This window comes from Aulonocara stuartgranti, assembly GCF_965226115.1.
Source record: "Aulonocara stuartgranti genome assembly, chromosome: 9".
NCBI classification, from domain to species: Eukaryota; Metazoa; Chordata; class Actinopteri; order Cichliformes; family Cichlidae; genus Aulonocara; species Aulonocara stuartgranti.
In genome coordinates, this window is record NC_138960.1 from 28,293,027 (window position 1) to 28,307,059 (window position 14,033).

Sequence of the window (14,033 nt, forward strand, 5' to 3'; positions counted from 1 at the left end):
TCTTCAAGAAGGACTGTGATTGGTTAAATGTGTGAACCTCCTTCTTTACAGGGCAGTGCGGTGTTTGACTTCACAGGGACAGGAACAGAGGTGTGGGGGAACTGCAACGCTCCACGGGCCATCACCCTGTCTGCACTTATCTACTGCCTGCGCTGCATGGTTGGACAGGACATCCCCCTCAATCAGGTAAAAATCCAGTTCTAGGAGCTCTTGGCTCACTTTGAATAACTCGTGGTTTGAATGTTGGTTGTAATTTTTGGGGCGGGGGGCTATCGTGATTCATCTGGGCTGCTTTTTTGACCACCTTTCTTTTCCCATGTTTAGGGTTGCCTCGCACCCATCAATGTCATCATCCCTCCTGGGTCCATCCTCCAGCCTTCCCAGAATGCAGCTGTGGTTGGAGGAAACGTGCTCACATCCCAGAGAGTGGTTGATGTGATTTTTAAGGCGTTTGAGGTGTGCGCGGCCTCACAGGTAAATGATATTCCAAAATATGTTTGCAAAAATGCATGTTTCTACTGTGAAGCTTGACTGATGAAGCATACATTTGATAGCTATGTACCGCTTTTCGACTGTTGTATGTTTTCCACCTGTAGAGTAAACAACTTGTTGACATGGTGTGAAACACAATGCGTTGGCATTCAACTGACTAGTTAATGGCGTTTTGTTTATTTCGCTCCTTCCATTAGGGCTGTATGAACAACATTTCATTTGGAAGTGAGAAAATTGGTTATTATGAGACAGTTGCTGGAGGAGCTGGGGCAGGGCCGGGCTGGAACGGGCGGAGTGGAGTTCATACTCACATGACAAACACCCGCATCACTGACCCAGAGATTCTGGAGAAGAGGTGGGATATAAGTTGACGATTTGTGTCGTGTGATGATATCATTTCTGTTATTCATCTGAATGCCGTCTGTGTCCTTCTGATGTTCAGGTATCCAGTGGTTTTAGAGCAGTTCTCTCTACGGCCCGGCTCAGGGGGTGCAGGGAAATACTGCGGTGGAGACGGTGTGATTCGTAAACTTCTGTTCAGGAACAAGGTTGTTCTGTCCGTACTGACAGAGAGGCGATCCACTCGCCCCTATGGCCTCCGGGGTAAATTTTCAATATCAAAGCCTGATGACAGTCCCAATGTCCTCAACAATTTTAAAAAAAAAAGTCTAAATGCTCACATTTTCCTTACTTAATCTTAAAAAATTTAATCTTTTGTTGGCGGTCAGGGGGAGATGATGGTGTAGCAGGGCTGAACCTCCTCCACAGAGCTGAAGGCAGAGTCCTCAACCTGGGAGCCAAGACCAGTGTCAGCCTTGACCCCGGGGTAAGGCTGTGCACGTGTGAAGCACCGTCGTGCTTTAGTGTACTTATAATGACACTACACAGAAAAAATGCCAGCCCAGAATAACTATATACAAGATGGCCGTAGCATCCAAGTCTGAAAACAACAGAAAGTTGAAGCCAGCGGCCATCAGTGGGCTCTGGTTGCAAAAAGCAATCTAAATCTATATCTGAGGTGTCTTGAATTATTGATTTCTATAGGAAAATGAGCTTACTTCTTGTTTACTGTAAACTCATGAAAAATACATTTGTCTCTTGTTACAATTTTTATTTTTATTAGTTTTTAGATTATTTTGGGGTCATTTTGCCTTCATTAGATACTGAAGCAAGGAAGATAGACAGACAAGAAAGAAGGGGGAAGTCACTGAGCAATTTAGATAAAAGTGGCAGAACTGAAACGGGTTAAACTTAAGGACATGGCTTTATTGTGGTTGAAAAACCATCAATTATTATCATGGAGGCAACATCAATTGTTTTGGTGGTTTTTAAGCCTTGTGTTTAGCAGGGTTGGCCACTTCCAAGTTAAAGGAAGTAGGACAGGAACACCCAGAGTCCAGTTTCCTCTTGGAAGTGGAAATGAAGCAGGTGGAGGGCTCGGATGGAGATCGGGAGGAAGTGGGTCATATGAATGGGAGCCTGAAAGGCAGAATGACAGAAGAAGCTACTCGGTTCACAAAAGGCTGGAAAGAAATGACAACATGAGAAAGCAGTGCAGGCAGATTAGTGATGCATTTAAAGCCAGAACTGCGCAGCTATCTTAAATTATAATTCACTTTGATATTAAATAACAAGCTAACGTTGGTGAATCAAAAATGTGCTGATAAACAAATTGTATGCACCAGAGAAACTGAACATCTGTCCAGTCAGAGCAGAGATGTCAAACCTATATTACATCATGGGTCACGTACAGCCCACTTTAGTGTTAAGTGGTCCAGACCAGTGAACATTCCCTATTTGTCACTGCACAGAAGCAACTGCAGATTGAATCCTGGAGATATCTTAACATAAGAAAAACAACTGCAGTTACAACAGTATGTCGTTTTTCTACACTATGGAGACTCCTGACTTAAAAATACAGTTTAAACTCCAGAATTTATGCCCTCCGCATTTTTTCCAAAGCAGTCCAGTGGGCTGGATTGGAGTCTTTGTAAGGCATATTCTGACACCCCTATCTTAGAAAGCCTTTGTTTCCAACTGTAGGCTGAAGAACAAAATAATTGCGCCCACCTGTTACACCCCTAATAATGCATTACTTTACTTTAACATGAAATGGCACACTGGCCATGAAGACCAAAATCAGTGCTTGGGTTGGGTATAAACATGGAAACCAAGCCTTAAGTAACACCTAGAGGAGCTTCGTTTTGTGGTACTTCTGTTGCTTCATCATAGCTTTTGTGTTTGTGTGTGTCCCCAAACAGGACATGTTCTGCCTCTACACCCCTGGAGGAGGTGGATATGGAAAAGAAGAGGAAGCAAACAATAGGCCTCAGACCAAGCGAAGGCGCTTGAATGAGACATTCTCCGAGAGGGGTAGCATCTTTGAATACAGAATGGCACAAGAGGGAGTGTGAAAAGACGTGAGAAAAGGAGGAAGAGTTAAGACAGTTTTGTCATTGTACTGCAAAATATTTGCGAGACACATACTGAGTAAAAAGGATTTCAAGCCTACATGCAGGCTGTCAGAATTTCAGATTTTTACTTGAACACCATTAAAAGTTTTTTTTTTTCTTGCAGTGTCCGTGTTTAAAAGATGCAGCACATGTGGCGTGTTACACAGACAGACTGTGCTTACATTTGCAGGGAAGTTGGCTAAATACTAATAACTCAGGCTGGGTCTGTCCTCACCAGACTAAATATGCCATCAAAGGACCTTTGTAACGGACATACAGTTGTTATATGTCGCATATCCATCGCTCTGTTCTTATACTGAATCTACTCAGTAGTTTTAATGTTTAGTTCCATTTGATGCTTTTTCAAAAAGCATTAATTTAGACCTCAAAGAGTCTTTTTTTTTGTCTAATATCGATTTCAAGATGTTTTTCTTGTCCTAACAAATCAGACAAATAAACTCTATTTCTACTAAAAAGATTTTTTTTGCACCATAGCAGTCACACACACACACACACAGATTTACTCAAAATTTCAAATGACACGACATTGTGTCGCACAAACTTCACTCATGAGGACAGTTTAAGCTTCGAATGCATTGAAACTAAACTGAATTGTGATCCAGGCACGTGCAGGCTCAAATTATTTGACCTGGATCGTGGATAGTTAATGAAAATAGTTCGATTAGGATAACTTCTGACATGCCACAAAAAAAATCCCAGGATTGTTGAATGTGTTGGTGCGGGGTGGGGGCTTGTCCCTGTTTAAAGTGTTGTCCCCTCCTCCCATCTCTGGGTCAGGAATGATCGTGGAGCAGAGCAGGAAGGATAGTGAGGGAGTGCAGGCATGCGTATGCAGCAGATAAAGAGATAGTGGTCACTGCAGGGGAGGCAGCAGGAGGCTGACGGCTGCTGGACGATTGATGCAAATCAGCTGTGTGTGTGTGTGTGTGTGTGTGTGTGTGTGTGTGTGTGTGTGTGTGTGTGGATATAGCTGTGCTAGAAACTCCCATTATGGAGGCCGTGGACCTCGGATCAAAGAAAGCTTCCTTGTTTCTGGATTACAATTCCTGTGATAAAACAATCTCTCTGCTGCTGCTGCTTGGCCCACTCTGTCTTTTCACCTTATCCACTGGCTTATTATCAGTATTAACTTTAGGAAAGTACTAAAGATAAAAAGAAATGAGAGAAGCTAGATTCACAAAATACAAAGAAAAGGGGGGGGGGGAGTATTTAAAGACACATAAATGTTACACTCACACTCCGTCACACCAGTCAAAGCAGTCAGATGTGTTGGCATCACTAGAACAGCTTAAAAAAAAGTCTGTCACCAAAAATACCCACAAAAAAACTGTTTGCATAAAAAAGATTGGAGAAGCTCAAAGACACACGCTAGAAAAAAATATTTCATTGCAAATCCCCAAAAGCTGATTGATTGCAAATATTTAAGTGCATTGCCATTTAGTTTTTCAATTGATACATTTGTTTCTCATATAGTAAATAAAGTAATAATAATGACAAATTAATTTCTTGGCAGTTTCAAAACAGTCAAGGACAGCTTATAGCACAAAAATAACAAAAACAATATAAAAAGATTTTAAATCACGAGGCTGAGCGTGAGGTACTTAAGTGTTTTTTCTTTTTCTTTTACTCCCATGCAATTTCAAGTAGGAATTTCAAGTTAATTTATTTTAATATTTCAATAATGTCATTTTTACAACCTTCACTTACATAACAATACATTCAAACAAGCCTCATCCATCAGTCATATGGTATTCGCATATGTAAATTCAGTGTAATTTGTGATGATGTAACACTCAGAAGACATTCTGCTGTTCTTTTTATTTTGAGGTGACACAAAATACCTGAGGTTAAATAGGTTGGCTTGTAGCAGACCAGCTACACCGCTGCTTTATATATAAAGGGCATCAGAAGATTTATTCACAAAATAATCATGAAAAAAAAATAGCTTGTTATTTTCACGTGACTAGCCTAAGCTTTATATTTAAAAATTTTGATTCTCAAAATACAAAAGTTCTGAATTTTTTTTTTTAAAAGTAACAGAAACCATCATCTAAAACCAGTGATCTTGCATATAAAGAAAACATGCTTACCAGCCACTTCATTAGGTACACCTATTGAACTTTTCATTAATACAAATCTGCTAATCAGACAGCAGCAACTCAGTTTATTTATTTATATAGACATGGTCAAAATGACCTGCAGAAGTTAGAAAGATTAGACTTAATTGACTAATTTAATTGACTTTGATCACTCCACGGTTGGTCCCAGACTGGCTTGTCTGAGTATTTTAGAAACTGCCGATCCACTGGGATTTTCCCACACAACCATCTCTAGGGTTTGCACAGTAGTCCAAAAACAGGGGAAATATCAAGTCAGTGGCAGGAAAGGGGGAAAAAAACAGTTACTGAATAACTACTCATTACATCCAGGGTATGCAGAAGAGCATCTCTGGGTACAAAAACTGCTGATCCTTAAAGCAGATGAGAAACGGCAGAGGAGTACCACACCAGGTGCCACTCCTGTCAGGTAAGAACGGGAAATTGAGGATACAATTTGCAAAGGATCACCAAAATTGTACAATAGAAGATTGTAAGAATGTTTGATTTGATGAGGCTTGATTTCTGCTGCAACATTTGGATGTCAGAGTTGGAATCTTGGATTAAAATAAAACAAAACTTAAAAGCATGGATCCATCCTGTCTTGTATCAACAGTTCAGGCTGGTGCTGGTCATCTAATAATGTGGATGATATTTCTTTTAGTCACCCAGATATGAACGGAGAATTGTTTAAATGCCACAGCCTACCCAATGTCCTCAGATGACCTGGACAGTAACTAGATCTCAGTCAAACAGAGCATATTTGGGATGTAGTGGAATAGGAGATTTGCATCATGGATGTGCAGCTGACAAATCTACAACTGTGTGATTAGCTTCATGTCAATATGGATAAAAATCTCTGGAGAAATGTTTCCAGTTCCTTATTGAATTGAAGGAAACTCAAAACACAACGTGGGGTCCCACCCACTGCTAATAAGGTGTACCTAATAAAGTGGCTGCAGAGTGTAAATAAACATAAATAGTGCAACCACAATACGGCATATTCATGTAAAGTTAGCAGGATTTTGCACTTAACAGCGTAATTGTTATACAGCCTCACAAAACACTGAACAGCACTGTTAATATAAACATTTTATTTACATACCCTGTTAAACTCCAGAACATTCTTTGGATACCCAAAACTTTTGAGCTGACCTACTCAGTACTGTAAAAAAAGAAATCACAGTAAAATGTCAGAAAACTAACAAAACATTCACTTGTCAAGGTAAGGAGACTTTTAAAAGCAGCTTCCTATAAAAGATGATTGTAATGGCATTTAAAATAGTGCAAAATAACCAGCAGTGCAAATTCTGCAGGAAATGATTCAGTTTGAGGTACGTTTTGGCTGTCAGGATGTGAAAAATAGTCTCCAGTGTCATGACAAGCTGTCAGATTCTCAGATTATATCACTTGAACTGAGTTCAGACTAAAACAAAGATATTACAAAAATTACACTGTCTCCAGAAATCTTTTGTTTTCTTCCCAGTACAGATTTCCTTTCCCCTTACACACAATGACAGAAAAAAAGAGTAAACAAGGCCAATGCCACCATCAATAGAAGCATCACAGACGTACATGAACAAATGGTATCTCTTGGTATCTATCATAATTTAGATGTAGGCACTGATCTGTGCACTGTCGCACCATAAAGACAAAGATGCAATGTCTTCATTTACTAACTCTACAGTGTCAGTCTTTAGCTCATATTTACTGCATAGGCCTTGTAGTCCAGTTCTTTGTGGCTTTGTATGTGTAATACATTCAGTAGTCACAATAGGTAGAAAACATTCAAAAAATGATAATAAAGGTTAAAAAAAGAAGCTTGTATATGCAAATAAAGAAACAGTGCAAACTATAGGTGCAGTGCAATGACTTTACACAGTTTCACTGAAAGACTGAGGTAGATACTCGTTTTGTTGTACAGTTATAAAAGGTTTTCTTTCAGTGAAGCCATGTAATACTCCATACACTTTCTTTTTTTTTTTTTTAATTGCAACATAAAAACACTTTCATCTCCTGATAAAACTCTGAGTCAATTGATAACATTGTCTACAGCTCAGCGAGTTTTGTTTTTTACATTTATTGTAGTATTTCTTGAGTTTGTGGAAGTGGCAAACAAAATATAGTTCCTTTATGGATCTTGATGTGCATCCAGTTGTTTGTCATTGTGGTTTTGTATCCTGTTTGAGTGACAGTAATACTCAGTATTGATGGTACCGGTTGAGAGGAGCCCCGTTCTGCAAAGAGTACTGACCGGGCTGCTGATAGTGTGGGTGAGAGTTTTGACTGGCTGGTACCAGCACATCAAACACGCTCTTATTTGGAGGTACAGATTGCAACATGTTGTCCAGGTCCATGAGTAAAGGAGGGGCTCTCACTGAAACTTGTCTAGTGGGGAGGATGGGCCAGTATGTATGGCCCAAGAAGTGACTTTGTGTCATGGGAGAGCTACCATAGCCGTAGATGGGTAGCCCGCTGTGCAGGGGCATGAGAGGACCCCCGTTGAAACGCATGCTAGGTGGGGCAACGACATTAGGGGGTGCATATTTAGCGTAGGAGGTGGGGAGCTCCCATGGAGGTGGTACAGTTTCCCGTCTGGCTGATTTTTGCAGTGGTGGCCTACAAATATCTCCCCCTGCTTCCACATCAGGAGGAACACGCTTCCCAGTTACTCCTTTCCACTCTTCATCAGATGAAGACGAGGAAGAGGAGGACGTGGAGGCTGGGCTTGCAGAGCTGGCAGAGGCACTCCGAGCAGAGGAGGTGTAACGATGTTGCGGAGCCGGTGAAGGCCGAGCCCGAGTCACCTCACCCCAGCAGTCCCCTGAAGCCATATCTAAATCCCCAGAGGCACTGATTGGCCTCAGGCTGTGTAGCAGGGAGTCGATCGCGAAGGACGAATCCAGCTTAGGTCTGTACAAGTCATCCTGCGGTGGGAAAGAGTTTCCAGAAGATGTGGGAGGGAGCGAGGTCACAGGTTCAGGGGGCGCCTCAGACTCAGGCTTGTGTCCCTGCATGATGTAAGGAGCCAGATCCTGAGCAAAGATGGTTTCATCCTGGCGGGACACGGCCGTGTTCTGCCTCTTGAGAAGCTCCAGAGGAATGCGGCTCAGCTCCACTGCCCAGAAATTGCCTTTGCCCTGTGGCTTACCTGGGTCTTTCAATACCTACAAGGTGGAGGAAGGATGGACAGAAATATTAGTGCTTGCCTGGACAACCTAGTCTGACAGGACTGGCAACCTAATAATTATCACAACACAAGTGATTTAAAGTGGGTTCTAGGTTTTAATAGAAAGACTCCAGTGGTGTATTTCTACAGGAGTAGGTTGTTTTTTAGTTTTTTTCTCTGTTTAATGATCATTACATAACATTTTACCATACAAACCTTAACAAAGCAGTCATATGAGGAAAGGTTGTGTCGCACAGAATCTCGCCAGCCTTTGTAGTTTCCTTTGAAAAATGGAAAGAGGGTACTGATCTCCTTGAGGATCTAAAATTTAAACAAATATCAGCATTAAAGTCTGAACCAACACACACACACCAGCATCACAGATTTTCGTTATATGGTCACTATATTAACTGCAATCCATGCTTGCGTAAAAACAGCTCGGTGAAACTACAAATTTCAACGAAGGATTTGGATTTTTATACTCATTGAACTTAAAATTGAAACAAATTGAAAATACGTTTTCCATCTGGTACAAAAAGTGAATGGAGCCCCCATTTGAAGCCTAATATTGGAATGTACTGTATATCTTATCACTGTTTCTGATACAGATCTGCGTCTGGTTCCACTGCAGTCCAGCCTTATCTCAGCAAACCAAGAAGGGAACGGGTAGAAGTCACTCAAGTGTCACGACGATGTGGCTGTTTAGTGTCACTTTAGGAACTGTAAACGATCTTCTCAGACAGATTGTAGAAATTTCGCATAAAACTCTAATGGAGTCTACTCTAAATACACGACGCAGTGATGGATTTGCTTCTGCTGATGAAATAAGTGACGATCATAAGCGGCACCGTGCGTAAAACACCGCGCGCGTCGTCTACTCACAAATGCCAAACTCCGGCAGCATTTACACAGTTAACACATAAAAGCATTAGTTTTATCATTACCTCCGCTAACGTCAGCTTCTTCTCTGGAGACCTCTGGATGACCATAGCGATCATTGCAAGATAGGAATACGGAGGTTTTGGATACCTCTGGTAGTTCTTTTTCTTCCCATTGCCGGCATTTCTTTTCTCCCGTTCACTTTTCCACATGTCCTGCGTTTCATCCTGCTTAAACTGTCCATCTTGATCATTCGGGTTTAAAGATCCAGGCGCTTCCTCTTTATCCATGAATCCCGTGGCGCCGGTGAGGTGTCCGGGGCGCTCCGTTGGTTCCTCCGAGCGCGGCAGCTGCTGGGGAGGCATCGGATCCGTGAGGTAAGGCCAGTATTGGGCCGGTGAGCTCCACGGCGCTACGCCGCTGGGAGAAAAACTCTGCTGCTCATTTCTGTGGAAGTCAAGTTGATGGTCGAGAAGTTCTCCTAGGTGGGATGAAGCGATCGGTGCCAAGAGACTCTGCCCCGGCCAATGCTTTGTCATGCTGATCAGTCAGGGGAGGAATATCGCTCTGCACGTAGAGGGGGAGGAGGTCAAAGAGTCGGTCCTTAACTTCTGGCAGACTGCTGGCTCCAGGCTGACTATTTGAAGAGCAAACAATTAACAGTTTCATGTAAATCCCGCTGCGTAATCGGGGGGATGCGTTATCTGAAAGCAGAATGACTGATCGGCCCTGGGGGCTGGGCTGGGTCTGTGTGCGAAGAGGGGAGAGAAAGACAGGGCAAAACTGTAAACCACCCATACGATACCTTATCAACACGCCGACATGCAACATAGTGATTCCACAACTACTTTAAAATCTCTGTTTACAAGATTCGTGGATGGAGACTTTAAATGTTTGGGGAACACATCTACATTAATACAAGTCTGGCTTTACACAATTACACATTTTAGTCTTATCGTACACTTTTTTAATTATTTGTCTATTTAATTTTAATATCACTAAAGCTTTTACTTGGGCTTAGATGTAAAAGGTGAAACTTGTGGGGGTAGGGTGGGTACAAATATTTTCGATTTAACCTCGGATGCAATCAACAATTATAGATGAGCAATATACACAATAGAGGGCTAATATACAAACACTGACGATGCCCCTTTCAGTACTTCATTTCTTTATTAATTATTAAATAAGCAATTCAGCCTTCACTGCCTACTGAATTCTTTTAGAATGGTTTTTAATTGTGAGAAACTAAAATCAAATTAGCCAAATTGTGTATTTGATTTGGCTTTTAATTCCAGAGGAGAAACTATTCCCATGAAAGCTATTCCTAAAAAGAAAAAGAAAAAAATGAAGAAAAAAGCATAAACTATGCTGATTAGCTGATTAGTAGGTGCAGAATATTTGAAGTCATCATTGTTTTGGGTTGTTTGATAACGCGCTGCAGTCGACGGGGGTGTTTTTCCACAGTGGGGTCTCCCTCTGGAGTGTTGAGCATGCCATTCAGCGCTGAAAAGACTATTTTCGGGTATGCGCCTCTTTTGTTCAACTTAACGTAGTGCTAATGTTGAAACTCTTGCTTCCCAGCAAGACAGTGAAAACAAGTTGGATTAGAAGAACCCCCATCGGGAAGCTGGAGACTTTTCCATCCCAAGAAAAAGAGAAGCTGCTTAGCATGTGAGGAAATACGGGGGGGTGCGGGGGTTTCAACACCATTTGTGGGGTTTCTGGCGCTTACAAGCTGCTAAGTGTTGTAGTTGGGTCGAACATTCACACCTTAAACAGGGGCAATCACGTACACCCCCAGCTGCTGGAAAATGCCTCAATATCTCCCTCAAGCAGAAGAAAAATATCAACAAGTCAACCAAAGAATCAACTTTAGGATCCATCATGTGACAAAGCGTGAACTTTGACACGGGGTTGTAAGGAGTTTCGCACTAATGCGCAGATTAAAGATGATTTGATCCAACAGTTGTGTCACCTGAAAGTTACAGAAGCAGCAGAGCTGGAAACAACTCCGTTTTCCTGCAATTAAAATCCATTCACTTTTAATGGGCGCTACTGGGCGTTTTCACATTGACCCCCACTCACATCACACCACTCCACAAGTTAACCTTAAATGTCCAGGCAACAAAGCTGATGACGCTCTTTTAATCAGGTTGCTGTAAAAATTAGAATAAAAAAGGACGCTCTGCTCGTTTTTGCTTTGTTTCAAATAAATAATTCGCCCGTGTGACAAACTTACCGCACAAATGTGTAATTTCTGCAGTCAAAAATATTTGAATGAGTTTCTTTGTTTGTTTTTCTAGGTCAGATGGCACTCCTAAACACGGTGAACATCAAATCTTCGTCGCACACCTGCTTCAATTTGGGTCAGTATTTTTCTTACACTGTCGGTGACCTTCCCTGGAGGTTTATCCCCACCTAGCGGTTTCACTCAAAAACCACAGAAGTATTAGAAGAATTAAAATTAAGCATAATTACATAAGATTCATAAATATGTAGAATTTAACGGGGTTAAATTCCTCATATCTCTTTCTATTTGAGACATTCGGAGGCAATTAAACAGGTATAAGAATGATTCACAGCCTAAGAGTCTGAAACAAAAAATCAGATTAAAAATGGAAAACCTCTGTAGGTTATACATAAAGAAAATGAATACATGGTATATGTCTGAAAGTTAAGAAACAGCTGAAAGTAATGGATACATTTTCAATCAGGGAATGGCAGATTAATTGTAATGCTACAAAGTAACAGATAATAATAATAACGAAAGTAAAAGAGTTAACTAAATACAGTATTACTTTTAAGAGGTACTGGAAAAACAGTACCGAACACATGCTGAAACCTGACACAAAAAAGGGTGGGAATCACTGGTGTATATGGGGAATTTCCACCTGCATTTGCATAGCATTCTCCAGTGAAGGGCCCAGTGCCAGACGCACTGATTTGAATACAAACTCTCAATTCATCCCTTCCTGTTTGCTGGAATGCCAGTTAATAGGTTTGGTCTGGATTAGAAAGCCACACATAAAGAGAATGGGGTCCTACGTGAATAGGTCAGCATCGGGGACGGGGCTCTTTACATGGGCTGATTGAGTCCAGACAAATCCTTCCTAAGCTGTCACCCATCCCGATACCGGGATAGAGGAGGAAGAAAGGCATGCTCTTTGTCACAGAGAAAGTAAGGAAAAGTTTGATTTGAGATGTGTCAGTTAAGACAAGAGTGACTTTTGTATAACTTAAGCAATAAAAAAAGCATACCATTGGTTAGTACTAGCATTTAGAAAAACCTTCATCAGGTGTTTCTGACCTTTTGTCTGTAGGCTGGTATCAGGCAGTTTATCTGTCATGCCACATGAAATCTGACTTTTCCGAAGCATTCAAAACCAGAATAATGAAAAACTAAAAGGCCTGAAAATAATATTTTCATTTACGGCGAAGATTTCTTTTCTTTCCTGACACAGAAATGGATAATAAATATTTGTGTAAGCCAAATCTAATTGATTTTAAACATGGGCATCACTGGTTTCACAAGGCTCTTCACATGGGCTGATTGAGTCCAATCCAATTACTGAGTCACTCTTCTCTTTGTTTGCCATCATTTTTATGAAACTCATTCTATGCATATTCAAAACACTTGAAGAAGCACTGCACTGAATCTTCTCCCGAGGACCAGAGATGGTAACAAAAGCTCCAACGCAGGTTCCTTGTTGTGACTCTGCAGGGTATCACCGCTGTGATGCATAGCTGGGTCACTGCGGGGGTCAGCAGGTCACAGCGTCTTCAGTGTCTATCTCTTTTTTAGGATTTAGTAACTGATTCGGGTGCTCACAGGGACACCTTGTGTATTTCATTGTCCAGCAGTGTTTTTGGTTGAGTGCCTCAAAGTTGATTTTTAATTATGGGAGTGTTAAAGACACACTTGTTTAGGCTTGTGTGTTGCAGCAATTATCATTTAGTTACCAAACACATCTTAACAGTTTACTGTGAAAAGACTGCAGTGAATTCACATTTCTAAGAACGCAGGTGCATAGGCAAACACATCCTTATACATGCAAACACACCCTCAATATTTGACTTAAAAATGAAGGATGGGTTGTTGTTTTTACACTAAGGCAAGTTCAACCTGTTTATTTTTTAATGTTTTTTTAAATTGCTTTTTAGTAGTTTTTTGGCAATACTGTGTATTTACAAGTATCTATTAGTGTTTGTTAGTATTTATTGAATGTCTATCATCAAGGCTGGACTGGTAATTTGGCATACCGCGCATTTGCCTGGTGGGTCAATATAACTGTTCTTTGTTTGTTTGTCTTTGGTCGATATGTTTATACAGGCAACAGGTCGTAGGGCAGCTGTGCACCGGGCCTTCAAACACTTACAGCAGCCCATTGGTGCATTTTCATTATTGACACTGGATTGCCCAATCAAATATCTTAATTTCAAACTGTTCCCTCCCCTGCCAGCGTTCCCTGTGCGCCCGCGCACCTTGTATAAGAGATTTTATTGTGGAAGACGTGGTTGATAAAGACAGCGAAACGAAAGGTGGAGCTGAAAAGCTGAGAGGCAAAAAGAAAGACAAACAAAAATGCAACAAAATGAGTCAAATTAACCGGCATGTTAGCAGCTACACTGTCAACAGCAACAACTAGTAAAAAAAACAAAAAACAAACAAACCCTCGCGTCACAAACAACTGCTGTTCTTAGCACTAGTCTTGGAGAAGTGCAGGAGGAGGGACAGAAATCCCAAAAAGAGAGTGGTAAGAAAATAGATGGAGGGGAAAAGTTAGGAAGGGCAGAGATTCAAGTAAAATGAATGGCTACTTTGACCACAAGCCACCGCTAATAGCTAAAGTACAGCTTTTAAATATAACATGATGCACTACAGTATAACTCATTATTAGTCAGTACATAGTGTCGTGATTGCTT

General features: G+C 41.2%; 2 protein-coding genes across 5 annotated transcripts in view; one reads left to right on the forward strand and one right to left on the reverse strand.

The window, feature by feature from the left end:
• The window catches only part of oplah (5-oxoprolinase, ATP-hydrolysing), a 35,621-nt gene that overhangs the window by 11,483 nt on the left and 10,105 nt on the right, over positions 1-14,033 (forward strand). For both annotated transcript variants that reach the window (XM_082546500.1, XM_082546499.1), the window contains 7 exons: positions 52-186; positions 325-474; positions 690-847; positions 935-1,095; positions 1,221-1,318; positions 2,754-2,930; positions 11,414-11,476. In XM_082546500.1, the coding sequence (XP_082402626.1) occupies positions 52-186; positions 325-474; positions 690-847; positions 935-1,095; positions 1,221-1,318; positions 2,754-2,906 (855 nt within the window). In that variant the 3' untranslated portion in view covers positions 2,907-2,930; positions 11,414-11,476. The remainder of the gene's footprint in view (positions 1-51; positions 187-324; positions 475-689; positions 848-934; positions 1,096-1,220; positions 1,319-2,753; positions 2,931-11,413; positions 11,477-14,033) is intronic.
• foxh1 (forkhead box H1) lies at positions 6,142-11,495 on the reverse strand. Of its 3 annotated transcripts, none has more exons than XM_082546532.1 (4): positions 11,350-11,495; positions 9,176-9,743; positions 8,448-8,552; positions 6,142-8,229 (listed from the first exon to the last, which is right to left on the reverse strand). In XM_082546532.1, the coding sequence occupies exons 2-4, from the start codon at positions 9,647-9,649 to the stop codon at positions 7,264-7,266; spliced, it is 1,545 nt and encodes a 514-aa protein (XP_082402658.1). In that variant the 5' UTR covers positions 9,650-9,743; positions 11,350-11,495; the 3' UTR covers positions 6,142-7,263. The 3 variants fall into 3 exon arrangements, with proteins under 3 accessions (XP_082402658.1, XP_082402657.1, XP_082402656.1); XM_082546531.1 differs by having other exon boundaries at positions 9,176-9,747; XM_082546530.1 differs by having other exon boundaries at positions 9,176-9,857.